Source organism: Pongo abelii, chromosome 16, assembly GCF_028885655.2.
Source record: "Pongo abelii isolate AG06213 chromosome 16, NHGRI_mPonAbe1-v2.0_pri, whole genome shotgun sequence".
NCBI lineage: Eukaryota > Metazoa > Chordata > Mammalia > Primates > Hominidae > Pongo > Pongo abelii.
The window spans coordinates 21,740,636-21,758,897 of record NC_072001.2 but is presented as its reverse complement, the minus strand read 5'-3'; the positions used below and the strand labels follow the sequence as shown (position 1 = coordinate 21,758,897).

Genomic DNA, 18,262 nt, shown 5'->3' with positions numbered 1-18,262 from the left:
TGTCACTGTGTATTGCTTGTTACCTGGGATCAAGCATTGACTTTTTCATGATTTGCTCCATTACCTGTGTGCTTCTTATCTCAGACCAAACTAAGCTTTTTTATAGAGTTCTACAATTTACAGTTAGTATGTAAGAGTGGCTCTCAAACATACAGTCTCTGGACCAGGAGCACCTGGGAACTTCTTGTAAGTGTAAATTCTCAGGCCCCACCCTAGACCTGATGAATCAGAAACTCTGGAGTAGGGCCCAGCAATCCGTGCTGCAATAAGCTGTCCAGGTGTTCAGGAACCTCTGCCATACAGCAGGTAGAAAAATGTGTTTCCTTCTGTAGGTCCAAAGCCAGGGATACTATATGTTCTGTCTTGATATGAAACAATTACATGGGGCTCTCCTTTTTTGGTGTTATAGGGACAACCATGTATGAGGTCTCTAAGCAGAAGTTCACACCCTTATTGGGGTGATGCTGGCATATAGGAGTGTGTGTGTGTGTGTGTGTGTGTGTGTATTTGTTTTGAGACAGGATCTCACTCTGTTGCCCAGGCTGGAGTGCAGTGGTGTGATCTTGGTTCACTGCAACCTCTGCCTCCCAGGCTCAAGCAATCCTCCTGCCTCAGCCTCCCAAGTAGCTGGGACAAAAGGTGCACACTGCCGTGCCTGGCTAATTTCTGTATTTTTTGTAGAGGTGGAATTTTTCCATGTTGCCCAGGCTGGTCTTGAATTCCTGAGCTCAAGCAATCTGCCTGCCTTGGCCTCCCAAAGTGCTGGGATTACAGGCATGATCAGGCATATGTTTTTAATGACCACTTTGCCAAAAGTCAATTAGTTAAATCATCTGTTCAACCAAATGACCAATTCACTGAAATTACTGAATTCATCATGTTAATATATTGGCAATATTTTTCTTCTTCTATTTATAAAGTTATAGCAATTGATATTCATAAAAATATTGGATGGGGACTTTTAAAAATAGATTTTGAAGGTCTCTGGTTCATCTTACTTGATGGGTTATAAAGACAAAACCAAAACAGTATTTTAAACAATATTTAATTTGTGTCAAGCCAAAAGAATAAGTAGTAGAAGAGACTGAATATGTCATAGCTTAAGCTGCAGACCTTGAAAGGGGAAGTCTAAGGACAGAAAAAGAGAAGATGTTAGGGGAAGAGTTGGGGGAGGGACTGAGAGTAGGGGGAGGCAGAGGAGGTATGTGGAGTCTGGGATGGTATGGGGTGGGGCTGAGGAAATTCAGGGGGGCTGTGGTGCAGGGAAGAATCTGAAGACCCAGGAGGACCTCCTTCCCCAGTTCCCTAGAGCTGCCTTATGTCTCATTGTTTATCTTCTATGTGTTGCTATAGACTTTATAAATAGTTAAACAAGTTTTAGCAACATTGAAAATTTCAGGTCATTGATTTCACTGTATATTAGTCATTGGAAATTCTTCCAGTAAAATGGGCTTTGGTAAATTGCCTGGAGCTATTGCATCTCATGGTCCATCATGTGCAGACGTTGCCCAAGGTGCCAATGGGATGTTATACATAGTTGGTCCATTTAGAGGAAGGAAGTCAATTGTGTTTGGGAGAGAAGTGCAGGAATAGTTCAATCAGAGTGGGCTAAATGGCAAAACACAGACAGGAAGGCCAGTAGAAGACTGGGGAAGAAACTATTCTGTGGTTGGTATCAAAAACAGCTCTGAGAAGCATGCGGTCCTTATCTGCAAAAGAAAGGTGGGCCATGACATACCTGGCAATGTGCATATTCTGTTTATTTTGGTGGATAAAACCACTGGCTTGGGATTCTGCTAGCTTTGAATCTACCACTATCTTAACTAATATAGATTTTTCTCTGCACAGGAAAAGTTCCTACTTTCTCAGATGACTGAGGAAAAATGCCCTGTAAATTTCCACAATGTCCATTATGGTTTCTGAAGAGGTCAATTAAGAGTACCGCTCTAGAGCTGAGTAGCTCAGCTCTACTGTAAGAGTCCAGCAGCACCTGTTCAAAACTCAGAAACAACTTTTTTATTTTTATTTTTTTCTGGTGTCAAAGTCAGAATTTGCAGATTCCATCTAAAAGAAGCTCAGGCTTGATTCTTTTCCTAACAAAAAGAGAAGATCCTAAATATGTATATATATTCAGAAGACTATAAATGTATGTGCATAAATAGAATAGTCGCTTACTACTCTTACCCTATTAGATAAAAAATTTAAGATATGCACTTTTTTTTTTTTTTGAGATGGAGACTCATTCTGTCACCCAGGATGGAGTGCAGTGGCACGATCTCAGCTCACTGCAAGCTCTGCCTCCCAGGTTCATGCCATTCTCCTGCCTCAGCCTCCCAAGTAGCTGGGACTACAGGTGCCCGCCACCATGCCCAGCTAATTTTTTTTTGTATTTTCAGTAGAGACGGGGTTTCACTGTGTTAGCCAGGATGGTCTCGATCTCCTGACCTCGTGATCTGCCTGCCTCATCCTCCCAAAGTGCTGGGATTACAGGTGTGAGCCACAACTCCTGGCCAAGATATGTACTTTTTATATGTTTCCAAATACTATTTTTGCTGTTGGAGTTTCATATATGCAGCACAGTGTCCCTAAAGACCTGGTCAATAATTGTTGACTTGAATTTGAAATTTTAAGCTCTCCCAAAGAAAGTTATCAGATATGCCAAGATGCAAACTTAGTGTAAAAATATGGTGATAATTTTCTTTCATGAGCAAACAACTACTTTGGGAAATACATTTAATTAGAAAATTTTCAAGCTAAAGACAACATTTCTTTTGGAGAAATTGCGTGGCTAAATTTTATAACTTGGCAAACATGCTTTGCTGATAGCAAATAAGTAAGCTTTTCCTACAAATAATGCTTTTGTATTCAACACAGTGGATTTTTAGTCCACGTTAGGAATGCGAGTTTTTAAAAAATGTTGCATAGTAAGTTGGTACATGTATATGCACAGACATACACATAAAGTGAACATTAAATTGAATCATAGAAATATATTTATGGGCTGGGCATGGTGGCTTATGCCTGTAATCTCAGCACTTTGGGAGTCCGAGGCAGGCAGATCACGAGGTCAGCAGTTCGAGACCAGACTGGCAACCATGGTGAAACCTAGTCTCTACTAAAAATACAAAAATTAGCTGGGCGTGAGGGTGGGCGTCTGTAATCTCACCTACTTGGGAGGCTGAGGCAGGAGAAGTGCTCGAACTCAGAAGGCGGAGAAGGTTGCAGTGAGCCAAGATCATGCCACTGCACTCCAGCCTGAGCCACAGAGCAAGACTCCATCTTGGGGGGAAAAAAAGTATGTATATATATATATATACAATTAATAAGACTGATGTCTTATTAATTGAAGAAAGCAGGTGAATAATACTGTATAAAGACTGATCCCTGTTTATGATAAGTATGTGTGTGCATGTACATTTAAGCATATAAAGTCTAAGTACATATCTGCATATTAACCTTTTCCATAGCTATGAGTTATATCAAAAGAAAAGCAAAGAGAAGTTGTTTGTAATTAGAGCTGCATTATAGGTTCATTTTATTTGCATATGACAATTGTTCTTGAGCCATTCAATGTGATATTGTCTGTTTCTATTTGCCATTTGTATTGGTACCAGCCATGTTCTTCAGAGCACTCTTGAGGTGGTAAGAGTTCCTAAAGATGGTAAGTAAAATGAAGGGGAGATCAAAATCTTCAAATTCTATGGTTCTTAGTGACTCTTTCCTGATGATAGACTTGAGTTGCCATAGGTCCTTACTGAGCTGCCTGTTATTTGTATCAATTATATCTCCAAAGTGCTCTGAAATCCTCAGTGAATACAACAGTAGGTAAAGAAATAGCCAGTCCTTATGAGGACTTAGTGATTTTTAATTTTTATACAGCTCTTTCCTTCTAGGACAGCTCAGATTACTTTATGGAAATTTTCTCAAATCACACGGAATCCCTGTGAGAAGTAAGATAAGGAATTTTTTATCAAACTTAAGAGAATATGATATAATTTTCACACCTTTAGAGGTGGCAATAGAAGAAATACTATAGAAACAAATCAGGGAACATTAACTTGGAAAATTAAAGTAAAATAAATGAATAATTATTGCTGCATGCATTGTCATACACTCTTCCCCTTTATAACTTGAGTAGTAATACTTAATAGCACTAGTGAGGCATTCTCAGCAAATGGCTGAAGCCTGCTATCATTGAAGTATATTGGATCACTCAGTTCTCAAAATAATCCCTTGAAGTTGGTAGTTTTCTATCTTACAAGTGAAGATCTACAGCATAAGGAAATTGAGTAAATGGCCCAAAGTTACACAGTTAGTAAAAGGAAAGCCTGAGATTTTAATTCACCGTGTCTATCTAACTTCAAAATTTATTCATTCATTCATCACATGAGTATAATCCATCTACCAGGCATATTAGGCACCTCTGGGCATTAATCTTACCTTCCAGGAGCTTTTATTTGAAGAAATTTAATAATACACTCATAGGTGGTCCAAATAATGTTTTCTATATTTCAATAAATTTGTAAAATATGGAGTAGAAAAGTTTAAGGTTTTTTTATTTTGTTTGTTTAGAGAGACAGGGTCTTGCTCTGTTAGCCAGGTTACAGTGCAGTGGCATAATCCTAGCTCACCCTAAACTCAAAATCTTGGGCTCTAGCAGTTCTCCTGCATCAGTTTCCTGAGTAGCTAGGACCACAAGCACATGCAACCACAACTAGCTAATTTTTTGAAGCAACTTTTTTTTTTTTTTTTTTTTTTTTTTTCTGGTGGAGATGGGGTCTCGCCGTGTCACACAGGCTGGTCTCAAACTCCTGGCCTCAAGTGATCCTCCTGCTTTGGCCTCTCAAAGTGCTGGGATTTATAGGCATGAGCCACTGCATCCAGCCTGTCATTTGTCTGTACTGCATTTCTTAGCATAGTTTAATATTTTATGCTATATTATGAAAGTTCTAGGCTAGGAAATAGTAAGCAGTTTTTCTTTTTTCTTTCTTGTTTTTATTTTTCTTTTCTTTTTTTTTTTTTTTGAGATGGAGTCTCCCTCTGCTGCCCAGGCTGGAGTGCAGTGGCACAATCTTGGCTCACAGCAAGCTCCGCCTCCCGGGCTCACGCAATTCTCCTGCCTCAGCCTCCCGAGTAGCTGGGACTACAGGTGCCCGCCACTGCGCCCGGCTAATTTTTTGTATTTTTAGTAGAGACGGGGTTTCATCGTGTTAGCCAGGATGGCCTCGATCTCCTGAACTCATGATCCACCTGCCTCAGCCTCCCAAAGTGCTGGGATTACAGGCGGCCACAGCGGCTGGCCAATAGTAAGCAGCTTTTCTAAATGGTTTGGATCACATACCCTTTCCCGTCCGCGGGGTGTCTCTCGAGATGAAGTTCTATGGAAGTGCTTTTTAGGGCACTTTGCAAAACCTTGAGTAGGTCCTTCTTGTGGTCTGGTCCCAGCTTTCTCCTCAGTCCTCAACTCCCTGTTGCTATATTTTCTCAGTTATAAGGTTTCCTAGCTTTACCTTCTTTCTTCATTCTAAATTATAAGCTGCTGTCGGATTTATATTTCTAAACCTTGGCTCCAAACACTTTACCCTGCTGCTCATGAGTGAAACTGAATTTCCTTCCCTCTTCATACTAAAATAATTCCAGATGAGCCAAAGGCTTAAGTGGTGTAAAAAAAAAGAAAGACTATAAAATCAGTGGAAGAAAACATAGCTGAATTAATTGAAAATTTTGTGGTGACAGGCTGGGCGTGGTGGCTCACGCCTGTAATCTCAGCCTTTGGGAGGCCAAGGCGGGTGGATCACAAGTTCAGGAGATAGAGACCATCCTGGCTAACATGGTGAAACCCCATCTCTACTAAAAATACAAAAAATTAGCCAGGCGTGGTGGCGGGCGCCTGTGGTCCCAGCCACTTGGGAGGCTGAGGCAGGAGAATGGCGTGAAGCCAGGAGGTGGAGCTTGCTGTGAGCCCGAGATCGCGCCACTGTGCTCCAGCCTGGGTGACAGAGGGAGGCTCCGTCTCAAAACAAACAAACAAACAAACAAAAAACCATTTGTAGTGACAACATTGCTTCTAAACAGGATGTTAAACTACAAAGCCATAAATACAACTTAGGAAAATTTGATGAAATAAAAATGAAAATCACTTATTGCCAGAAATAACGTAAGTCTCAACAAATTCCGACAAGACTTATAGTCAATGGCTGATTGACTTCCATAATAAAGGGGCTCATTTAAATCCATAAGCAAAGGACAAAATCATAGGCCCTTCATATTCATTTCTCCAGCAGTTTCATTGTTAAAATTTTCCTCTGAATATCATCACTTACAGACTCCAAGATAATTATAGAAGGATGTCTATTGCAGTATTGTTTGTACTAGTTAATAAAAGCAGAAAAGATATTAATATCCATTATTTAGTAACTAGTTACATAAACTAACACAATGCAGTCAGTTTTTTAAAAAACAGTGGATCTATATTGCTGGTATGAGCAGAGCTCCAAGGAATGTTAATTGTGAAAGCACGAGTCCACTAAAAACAGTTCTTATATATTTTTTTCCTGTAAAATGCCCAAGAAACTATTTATGGTGGGTATATTAGACAAATGAGAATCAGCGAACCAGTACTAGGGTAGAGATTTTACTTTTCATCCCTTTCAGAGTTGTGTGCCTATACTACCTTTCTTAAAAATTAAAAAAAAACAAGTGAAGAGGAAAATAAAACACCTGTATTTATTACAGATTATAAACTGAACTGCTTATTTTGCTTTTATAGGGTACTTGGGCCTCTGACTCAAATCTGTTTTTTACAACTTTATTTCTCATTATATGTTCTTCCCGCAATCTCTGGATGGATTGAAATGCATGCTCGGCACCACACCACTCTAGACATTTTGGGTCTCCTTCTCTCCTTCACTATTTTTTTTTTTTTTTTTTGAGATGGAGTCTTGCTCTGTCGCCCAGGCTGGAGTGCAGTGGCATGATCTTGGCTCACTGCAAGCTCTGCCTCCCAGGTTCATGCTATTCTCCTGCCTCCACCTCCTGAGTAGCTGGGACTACAGGCACCCGCCACCATGCCCGGCTAATTTTTTTTTTTTTTTGTATTTTTAGTAGAGACGGGGGTTTCACTGTGTTAGCCAGGATAGTCTCGATCTCCTGACCTTGTGATCCACCAGCCTTGGCCTTCCAAAGTGCTGGGATTACAGGCATGAGCCACCATGCCGGGCTCCCAGGTTCACTTCTGTTGGGACACTTCTGTCTTGGACTTCGTGGTATATTTCTGGGTTGCCTGCTGCCCCTTAGGTGAAGAAGAGCAGGATCTGGGATGAATGCACTTTGTAACCTCCTGGAGTGCTCAGCACGGAGCCATGCTCAGAAATGGCCAGAAGCTGTTTGTGGCACATTAGCATGCCTGACAGATGCAGCATCGAGGGAGACTTGATGACCCGTGGTGTCAGTGAGCAAGAGTAGAAACAACGGCTGTCACACATAGTCATTAGGAAGGGAAGTGGGTGCAACATTTTTAGAGGACTGATGACTGGCTGTTAGTTTTGCTCAGCATATATATGTGTGTGTGTGTATATATATATATGTACTGCTGTGTGTTTGGAATGGAGCAGGACACTCAGGCCATGAATGCATAACATCTTGATAATCAGTCTACGTCTGAGGCTGAGGGACTCCTTCAGGTCCAAATGGCAGAATTGGTGACTGCCCCAGAATAGAGGCACTGTCTCTGGACTCCTGGCTTCATTCTCCTCACCGAGTACCACACTACTACAAGAGCCTCATTGTGTCTGAAGCTCCCAGTGAACAAGGTTAAAGTCCACCCATTCAGGTGTCACTCATCATTTGTATAATCTGGGAGTTGCATTCCTGAGTGGCTGACCCCTTTTCAGAAGCTGCCTAGTTGAGATGTCACTTCTCTGACAGTGAGGCACTTAAGCTCAGAGAGAAAATCACAATGTGCTCCCCCCCGTCAAATTTTCCCTAACAATTAACGCGGCACTAACTTGACACCCTCTTTCCTTGTTTGGCTTTGTAAACCCCTGTCCCTTTTCCTATTAATTCCAGACATCAATATTTTCTTTCACACAACTGCCACCATTCAGGCATGGAACAGTTTGTACATTATGTAGTTGTCAAAATGCCTGGGGATTACCCAGTATGCCTTGCCTGTGAGAAACTGACACCACCGTGGCCTAGTTTTGAGATGATTATTTTGAAAGTACGCTGACAAGCATGAAGACCTGATCCTAGAGTGGTAATTTCATTTAATTAAAGGCCTCTTTTTATTATAGTTTTCCCCCACTTTTTGATATATATATGTATATATGTATATATATATATATATATCTCAGAATGATTGTGAAAGTCAGCCTCACCAGATGTGTTCTCTTTTGCTGTAAGAGGGAGGGGGTGGGGGTGGGTGGATCGCACTGTCACTAGTGAGCATTTCACTGAATGGCTGTGAATGCATTCATGTTTACTGTTCTTCTCAGAACTGCCCCTGAACACAGCATGTGTGTGTGTGTGCGTGCGTGCACATGTGCATGTCCAAGTTTAAAATACAGACTGATGGGCTTCTACTCCTATGCTATCAAACTTAAAATGTGAGATTTGACTATGTATATGTGTATATTTGCAGCTGATTTAATTTTTGTTTAAAGTTAGTACCCTTGCAATACTGGAAGGCTGACTTCTCAAAATTGTGCCTTTACTTAGTCTAGTAAGGCTTTAAACCATGGCTGCTATTTTACTTCATAGCGATGTTAATTTCAGTTCAAATACCTGGGAAATGTAGTGCATTGCATTTTCAGTAATATTTAGTACTGGAGCTAAATAGAAATATTAAAAGGAGCTGAAAAAATAAAAGATTGAAGTGATAATGCATGATGGATATTAATGATTTGATAAATGTTGTGACAGAGTAGCCTAAGTAAATTTTGATATAATATTGTTAGACTATATTGGCTTGAGGTTGATATCAGCAATTCATTTCAATAAATATTCTGGGGACCTACCTTGGGTACTGTCCAAGGCACAGGGGAGATATCAGTGAACAGACTGGGGCTGTTGGTCTTTGTATGCTTATTCACTGTGCCGTGTTTCAAAATTAACTATAGTATCATAACTCCCCAAGTTAGATTTTCTTTCTTTGTAGCGTTATCAGCTGGCCTTCATTTATTTCCTCATTAAGGAGATTGCTCATTCATTTGTGCCTTCTTCACCCACTGTTCACTAGGTAGTAATGAACAAGTGTATTCCAAGCATTGTAGCATGAGACGCACATGCATGTAACACACACACAATACATAATCCATGTATTATGTTTGGGGCATTTTTTTAACTTTGATTGATCTGAAAAGCATGGAGGAGGGTCTGCCATCAGCCCTTCTTTTTGCTTTGGGCAGAGTAACTGGAGGGACATTATTAATTTTTTTTTTTTTTTTTTACGGAGTCTCGCTCTATCGCCCAGGCTGGAGCGCAGTGGCGCCATCTCAGCTCACTGCAAGCTCCGCCTCCCAGATTCACTCCATTCTCCTGCCTCAGCCTCCCCAGTAGCTGGGACTACAGGCACCTGCCACCATGCCTGGCTAATTTTTTTGTATTGTTAGTAGAGATGGGGTTTCACCGTGTTAGCCAGGATGGTCTCGATCCCCTGATCTCGTGAATCCGCCCACCTCGGCCTCCCAAAGTGCTGGGATTACAGGCGTGAGCCACTGTGCCCGGCCCTTTTGGCGTCTGTTTCAAAGTTCCCAGGGAGGAGCCGGGCAGGTCAGCGGTGTCGGGGCTGAGGCCAGGTGAGGGCCTGGCTGATGTGGAGTTCAGCTGGCCTGGCGGAGACAATGTTGGCTGCTTTAGTGCAGGGGTGGGGAGGCAGCAAAGAATGGCAACTTTGTCAATTTAATCTCTATGCCTCCAGTTTCACTTGTAGCCCCATTGTGCCTTGTTTCGAGCCAGTGATTCCCGAGATTTATTTATTATGATTATATTTTCAAGTACAGGATTCTGTTGAATCAGCCATCTGGCGAAATGTTTGAAACTGATTTCTTTCACTTTTCATTGACTTGCTGCGGTTCCTAGGAGGGGTGGCTTCTCTCCAGGACTTCTGACCCTGTTAGCTGGTGCTGGTGGATTTTACTTCTTGAATTTTTGTGAGTAGTATAGGGGTGACCTACCCACAATGAAACAAAACAAAAATGTTCAAGGAGCCCATTTATATTCTACCACTAAAGGGAAAAAAGAATCATTCATTTACCCCAAATTGTTTTATGTCTCCCTCCATCCTCCACCTTTGAGGCCTTTAATCTCTGTGCAGGGAGACATTAGCCTGGGGAGTGGGGAAAGGATCTTTATTTAGTGAAGGTCCCAGGCTTTTACATGTATTTTAAAATTCTGTCTTGTTTCCTTTTTCTTTTAAAGGCACAAGTGATCCTTATGTGAAATTTAAGCTGACTGGGAAGGTGCTGTACAAAAGTAAAGTCATATATAAGAACTTGAACCCAGTTTGGGATGAGATAGTTGTATTGCCAATACAAAGCCTTGATCAAAAGCTACATGTGAAGGTAATCACAGACGGCTTTTAAATCTGCTCCTTTATTAAAAACATTTCTCAGCAGTTTCTCATGTCCTCTTAGAAGTGAACTTGCCAAAATTAATTATTTTATTAGGCCAGATTTAAAATGTTAATATAGGAGAAATTCCTTATACTGTTTGTTGAAACTCTATGTTTCTCTTCAATGAGATGTACTCCAGTGAAAATCAGAGTGAAAATAATATCTATCTATATACATTGATTGTATTTAAATCTACCAAATGTGGAAGAATTATTACTGGTAGTGCCATGGTGACAAGTACTAAAGCCTTTCTCATTAGGAATATCTTTATACTTAACAGAGCTTCAAGCCACCAGTTGTAAGCACCAATTGCTACAACATCTGGGTTAAAACTGCATGAGTTGAGTGCAGGATGAGATTGCTATAGAAAATTTAGCAAATTTCTATTTAATTGGCAGATCTGCTCACTGTGGAAAATGCTAAATTTTAATGACAGGCTATTTAAACTACAGAGCGTGGTCCATTGTGCATAACATTTCAATGGGTATAAATACTGCCTTAAAAGAAATTGTTGCTGTTATTTTGATCATAGTAGGCAAAATGGGCAAGATTGAATAATTTTGTTCTCTGCATTGGCTTGACTAAATTTCTCTTTAACTATACTATGCAAAGTATTTCAGGATCTGAAAGAGTGATTTCAAAATTTCCAACCTATTGCATTTGTTAATAATTTGATAAACTCGGTTGTTTTACTATAATAATGTGTTATTGACCTCTGCCCTCTTTGTAGGTATATGATTGAGATTTAACCACATCTGATTTCATGGGTCCTGCATTTGTCATTCTCAGTGATCTTGAGCTTAACAGGTACCGTAGTTTTACTTTGTAATTGTTATTGATGAATTTTAGAGGGAACTCATGATAATGTTAAATGGTGCTGTTGAGGTCAAATGACAAAAACATCATATCTGAACAAATGAAAGAGAGCTTTAAAGTGTTATAACTCTCAGTGTATTTTTAAGGATTTTTGCTTTCTAGGTGCCAAATATATTTGTCAGATGTTAAGTATTTTATAATGCAAAGTGTGTATTGGATTTCATACTTTCATTTGTTAATACTCAGTTTCATTAACCTAACTTAAAATTAAAACAAGTGTTTACATTTTATTTGGGTGGTAAGGGAGGGGGGTCAGTTAACCAACTGTTGAATTAAACAATGCCAAACAGGTTCTCTACCCTGAATATAATTGTTTTATTTTCACTAAATTTTGTGCTTTCTTAACATTGTGTCTAATCCTTATTCAGAGGTAGGAGACTTTTACCATAAGCTCCTGATGCGTGTAGGTCAATACAATCCTGTAATACATGGTAGCATTATTTGTTGCTTTTTGCTTTTAGAACAACTGAACATATTTTAAGACTGGAAGATCCAAACAGTTTAGAAGATGACATGGGAGTGATCATCTTAAATTTGAACCTAGTGGTAAAACAGGGTGATTTCAAGAGACATGTGAGTATCTTTTGAAATGGCTCATTTTGTCCTGTGTAAGCAGCTCATTGCAAGTGTCCTTTGATAGCTAGCAGATGACTGATTATTTTTGCAATTATTTTAGGGGGGTGAAACATATTATGGAGTCTTAAAATATCTGTTTTTTAATACAGTGCTATTTTTTGAAGCACTGGAAAGGAAACTCGTTAAGGAATTATTTCTTTTGTGTTATTAAGATGATCGGGCATACATTTGCAGCATTTTGATTTCTTCTTTCTTTTTTTACTTTTAGCTACCAAGTTTTCCATTGGGAGTTCTTTTGAGAAGATACAAATTTTAATGTTCACTGGTCTAGTACATGGAAATTTCTAGTTGATATAGTACCTATCAAAGATGTCTGTAACATCAGTGAAGCATTAGATTTTGTCACAATATGATTGGGACTCTTCTTATGAGCAAAAATGTGGATACAAATCATAATCTTATTTTATTTGGGATTATATTTTATAATTCTAAGGCTATACTAGAACAAAAGCATCTTTGATTATGACTTATTTGAAAAGTATTTTTAAAGCCAATTAAAGTACCTGCTTTTTAAGATGTGTTATAATTTAGCATGTTTATAGTCCAATGTAAAAATATAAAACCTATTTATAATTAGGTCTCCAGTAATGCCTCTTGAATTGAGGCAGTGGGGTGGATGGGGAGAATATTTTTCATTTTGACATCACTTAACGCTTTTAGTTGTAGTTTTTCATGATGAAAATCATGACTGATTTACTAGTAAACTCATAGAAGATAGGTTAAAGCAGTAGGAAAACTGTAGTGTGACTTTTCAATTGCCTTTTCAAAGACTCAACTAAATATCTGCTATTTTTAATTTGAATTCCTTTTATTACTTGTTTTTCAAAAGTGGCATTGTTGACACTTGGGACCTCATTAAAAGAGATTTTAGTGTTAAAATGTCTTAAATTAATGTTGAAAATAAAAGCATTTTTTCTCATTCCACCTAAAGAAGGAGGGATTTTCTTTAGCTTCTTAGTCTTGACAGCATTGCTGCTGCATCTATGACTCTGGGTTCAGTGTCAGTGTGTACAGTAGGTGACCGGTGACTTCAGCTGGGGGCCAGGTTATAGCATGTAATGTAAATAGGTATCATTTGTCATGTGGTTGACAACTTGCCAGCTGTTATCTTCAAAAAATTTCTTATATATTCAAGTGAGGTTTCTAAAGGTAATTGATTTCTCCATGAAAATAGCTGCATATTCAAATGACTGCCTTTGTGAATTTTTCTATAGCATATTAGATTATGTTTAACAGTAATATTTACACTTAAAAGATATTCAATATTGCCAAAATTTGGAGTTTTAACATAATGCCATTTTAGTTTCAATTTATTTCAAATTGCAGAATAGTTAATACTAGATACAGCTTGGAGTTGATTTTGTAAAAGATCTCAAAGAGACTATCTTTTCAGGGCTTAAGAACACCACAGTTTCCTCTTAATGTGGGCCTGGTTTCCTCTGACTCCCTCACCTCTCATGTTGAAGACTTTGTCAGAATATCTGTGCTGTCCGCTCACTCGTGTGCTTCCTTATTTTCTTTGGTCTTTGTCTGGCAGAAGCCTAGTATACAATATATTGATAATATATATACACACAAATGTATTTTTATCCCCATATATATACACACACACACATATTTATCTCCATATATATATACACACACATATATATTTATCTCCATATATACACACATATTTATCTCCTATATATACACACGTATTTATCTTCATGTATATACATACGTACGTATTTATCTCCATATATACACATATATTTATATATACAAACATATATTTATCTCCATATATACATACACATACACATATATTTATCTCCATAAATGTGGATATGGAGATAAATATATATGTATGTGTATATATATGGACACATGTATATACACATCCATATATACATATATACACACATATATGAATACATATATACACATATGGAGATAAATGTATATTATATATATATAATGGAAATATAGAAAACTCTGCCTAGTCTTTCCTGTTCTGATTGGTAGTTTTTTTTCCATTTATATATTTGATCAAAGAAAATTAATTGAGGAACACTTTATTCTGGGCCATGTGTGGTTATTCAGCTAACAGTGCACATTGTGAGCCCTTGGGGTATAATAGATTATCAGAATCTTAGTTCTTTTCATTGAGTTTGAGTTAATCATTAAAACATTTTTATATTGGTGATTTTAAGTGAGAATGACCAGCACTTGGGACTGGAAATCAGTAGATTATTTGAATGAGATAATTTGTTTATAAATTTCCATTATAATTTAAACTCTGGTTCAGAGATTTCTGTTTAGATTCTCAGCTCTTTATCCATTTTTCTTCCAATCATCTTTGAGGTAGGCTTTGTTGCTTTAGAACCAAGCTGACAAAAATCTCAGTATGTGCAAAATGTTTATGAATTTACCCTTGTGTCCAGGGACTTAAATGTATATGAGAATGGTGCAGGCAGAAGGGAAGACACTGGCTGGAAGGCTGACAGTTCTGTGTTTTTGCATAGCAAAAATTAAAAAAATAGTAGCTAAAATTATGAGCTCTATTCTCAGACTGCCTGGGTTTGAATCCTAGCTCCACCAGTGGTCTGGTGAATGAAAATAATTATTTAAACTCTCTAAGCTGTAACTTCCTCATATGTGAAACAAGGATAAAAAGGGTGTCTGTTTTATAGGGTTGTGAAGATTGAAATTATCAAATATGGTGCTTGGAATTGGGTAGAAACACTCAATATATGGTAGTTGGTAGCACTGTAGGAAGTGAATAGGAATAGTCATTTTCCGTTAATTTCTTTACATGCTTTATCTTGTATAGTTGTTATAAAAAATCAAGTAAGGCCAGGCGCAGTGGCTCATGCCTGTAATCCCAGCACTTTGGGAGGCCGAGGTGGGGGGATCACGAGGTCAGGAGATCAAGACCATCCTGGCTAACATGGTGAAACCCCGTCTCTACTAAAAAATACAAAAAATTAGCCGGGCGTGGTGGCCAGCGCCTGTAGTCCCAGCTACTCGGGAGGCTGAGGCAGGAGAATGGCGTGAACCGGGGAGGTGGAGCTTGCAGTGAGCCGAGATTGAGACACTGCACTCCAGCCTGGGCGACAGAGCAAGACTCCATCTCAAAAAGAAAAAAAAATCAAATGAGTTACTATCCGTCAAAGGGCCCTAAATGGCCCTGTGTACCTGAAAGATGGTAATTAATTTTGGTGGTTGGTTTGGGTGAAAAGATCTGTCACTGTTCCGGGAAAATACGCAAAAAACCCCCCCACCAAAAACCTTGATATTAATATCCAGTAGCACCACTGCACTCCAGCCTGGGCGACAGAGCGAGACTCCGTCTCAAAAAAAAAAAAAAAAAAAAAAAGTTTCTGTAACCACCCAAAGCAGTGAAGTTTCCCAGAATGCTTTGGTGGAGCCTGACAAAGCAGTGTTTTCTCGTTTATTGATTCTGCCGCTGCACTGAAACACTGGTACTGCACAACCATAACCATCTTTAGTTAGGGCGCTTGGGTCTGTGGAAGAGCACTGGCAGTTTGTGGAAGAACATAAAGGCTAGAAAGAAAAATAGTGAGCTGGGAGAATAGTGGCATCTAGGGAGGACAGGAGAGGTTATGGAAGAACAGTCAAAGGAATGAGGAGGGATAGAAAAAATGTTGACGGCCTGGATAAAGTCATCAAAAATATGAAGGGAACAGAAGATCCCGGAGAACAGTATTTATATGTACACTTCAGAGCTGTGTCTTAGAACTGAGCTGTTTGTCTTTTTTTGCTTTTTTGCCATCATGGTAGTTTCGCGAATTTGACTTCAGTGCACTGGGTGCAGGGACGTAATACATGCCCATCCTGAGTGTATATATTTAATAAAATCCTAGATAAATAAAGTTCACTTTATTTACTTTTGAAAGCTACTTATGCTCTTATTCAAGGTATGCAAGTTATATTTTGCTAGAAATTTCAATTATGTTGACTTTTTGCTCTGAGAATGTGCAGTTTTAAAGAGAAAAGTCAGGTGGTGTCTAATTTGGCTTATGGAAATGGAGACTTTATAGACACTTGATTAACAATCTGTAAAAGTGTTAAAAGACCCTGGTCGGCCTATCTTTTGGTATTTTTAAACTATAAGGTTCTAGTTCAGGATTTCCACATTGTATTTAATATTATGTAATAATTTGACATACGGAAGATTACTTAGCTATGAGTATTGAAAATTTTACTAGTCCTAAGTAATGTATTACCTAAAAATATCATTGGCTTTTTCTTATAATAACTTAGAATCTAGAATCTTTTTCTTATAATAACTTTAGGTAACTGCTTCTTAATGCCATAAATTTATGATTTTGCATCACCCAAAAGGTTCCTGAATGGCCTTTGTAGATTCTTTTTTCAACTGTTTTCTTTTTTTTTTTTTTAGATTTTATTTTATTTTATTTATTATTATTATTATTATTATTATTATTATACTTTAGGTTTTATGGTACATGTGCGCAATGTGCAGGTAAGTTACATATGTGTACATGTGCCATGCTGGTGTGCTGCACCCACTAACTCGTCATCTAGCATTAGGTATATCTCCCAATGCTATCCCTCCCCCCTCCCCCACTGTTTTCTAACTATTCTGTCCTGGATTTCAACATAGTAAATACAATGAGATTGTCTTTAAAAATAGGTTCAGGTTTCACCCAAAAGCTTTTTAAAATGGGCATTTAAATAAGAATTGGGAATTTGATTGAATAGGGTTGAGTTAGACACCTAGTTCTCTTTATGTATTTACTATATACAATCTTTGGTGTGACTAGATCTGTTTCCAAACCTTATTTCTGTCTTTTCTAATTTGTGTAACAATTAGAGAGCTAAAAAATATTAACAATGGTTATTTATCTCACATCAAATAGTCTAATATAAAGAAAAAAAAGCAATGATAAAAAATGGCTTTGACAAATTACTGATTGTGTTCAGAAACTTTGCACATATTCTCTCTCTCTCACACACACACACCCCACACCCCTTGGCTATTATTTGGGTGTGTATAGGTGTTATCTCTGACTACAATGGCTATTTGGTTATGGATTTTCTTTACTTTAGATGCATTTTCACTGAGATAAGTACATACTCTTACATAACCTCTCTTTTGACCACTGTTGTGTGTATCAATATGTCTGCTGTCTAAAGTAAGAAACATGACCTATACTAGCGTAACTTTTTTTTCTGTATGAAATTAATTAACTAGTAGTGCCCATTGTTGGCCTGTTTGGTTTTATATTGTTTTATTCTGGTTCCTCTCTGTTATTGCAAAGGCTGACCTCTGCAAGCTACATTCTCTAGGCACTCCTATCACCAGGTCTCCACCTGGCTACGTGCAATGAGAGGACAGTCACAGAATTTGGAGGGACTCAATCGTGCTTCCCCTCTCCCTCTCCCCCTTCCCATCTCTCCTTCTCCCTTCCTACTCCCTCCTCCCCCTCCCCCTCCCCTCTCTCCCTCCTACTCCCCCTCCCCTCCTATGCTCCCTCTCCTCCTTCCCCTTCTTCCCCTCCCCTTCTCCCTTCCCCCTCCCCCTTCCCCTCTCCCCCCTCCCTCCCTTCTCTCCCTCTTCCCCTCCTCTCTCTCCTGAATGGCCTTTGTAGATTCTTTCCCTCTCCCCCTCCCCCCTCCCCCTTCCCCTCTCTCCCCTACTCCTCTCTCCTCCTCCCCTTCCCTTCTCTTCCCCTCCCTTCTCTCCCTCTTCCCCTCCCGTCTCTCCCTCTTCCCTTCTCCTCTCTCCCTCTTCCCCTCCCCTCTCTCCCTCTTCCCCTCCCCTCTCTCCCTCTTCCCCTCCCCTCTCTCCCTCTTCCCCTCCCCTCTCTCCCTCTTCCCCTCCCCTCTCTCCCTCTTCCCCTCCCCTCTCTCCCTCTTCCCCTCCCGTCTTCCCCCGCCACTTCTCCTCTCCCTCCTCTCTCCTCTCTCTCCTCTCTCCTCTCTCTCTGTCGCCCCCTCTCTCAAATGAACTGTTCTGTGTCCAGAGTCCAGATGGGAACCAGGAGGAAGTTTTCTGATTGCTTTGTCTGTAGTCATGTATTTTGGGATTGAAAAGGAGCTACTCAAAGATGCCACTTCTGTCGTCTTCTAGGTAAATGCACTCTCTCACTGTCCCACTTTCTCTA

The 18,262-nt window shown here is 39.3% G+C and overlaps 1 protein-coding gene across 2 annotated transcripts in view; it reads left to right on the top strand.

The window, feature by feature from the left end:
• The first annotated feature begins 9,599 nt into the window (after positions 1-9,599).
• The window catches only part of LOC129053790 (multiple C2 and transmembrane domain-containing protein 2-like), a 46,202-nt gene continuing 37,539 nt past the window's right edge, over positions 9,600-18,262 (top strand). For both annotated transcript variants that reach the window (XM_063716498.1, XM_063716499.1), the window contains exons 1-4: positions 9,600-10,151; positions 10,420-10,562; positions 11,344-11,420; positions 11,951-12,062. In XM_063716498.1, the coding sequence (XP_063572568.1) occupies positions 11,377-11,420; positions 11,951-12,062 (156 nt within the window). In that variant the 5' untranslated portion in view covers positions 9,600-10,151; positions 10,420-10,562; positions 11,344-11,376. The remainder of the gene's footprint in view (positions 10,152-10,419; positions 10,563-11,343; positions 11,421-11,950; positions 12,063-18,262) is intronic.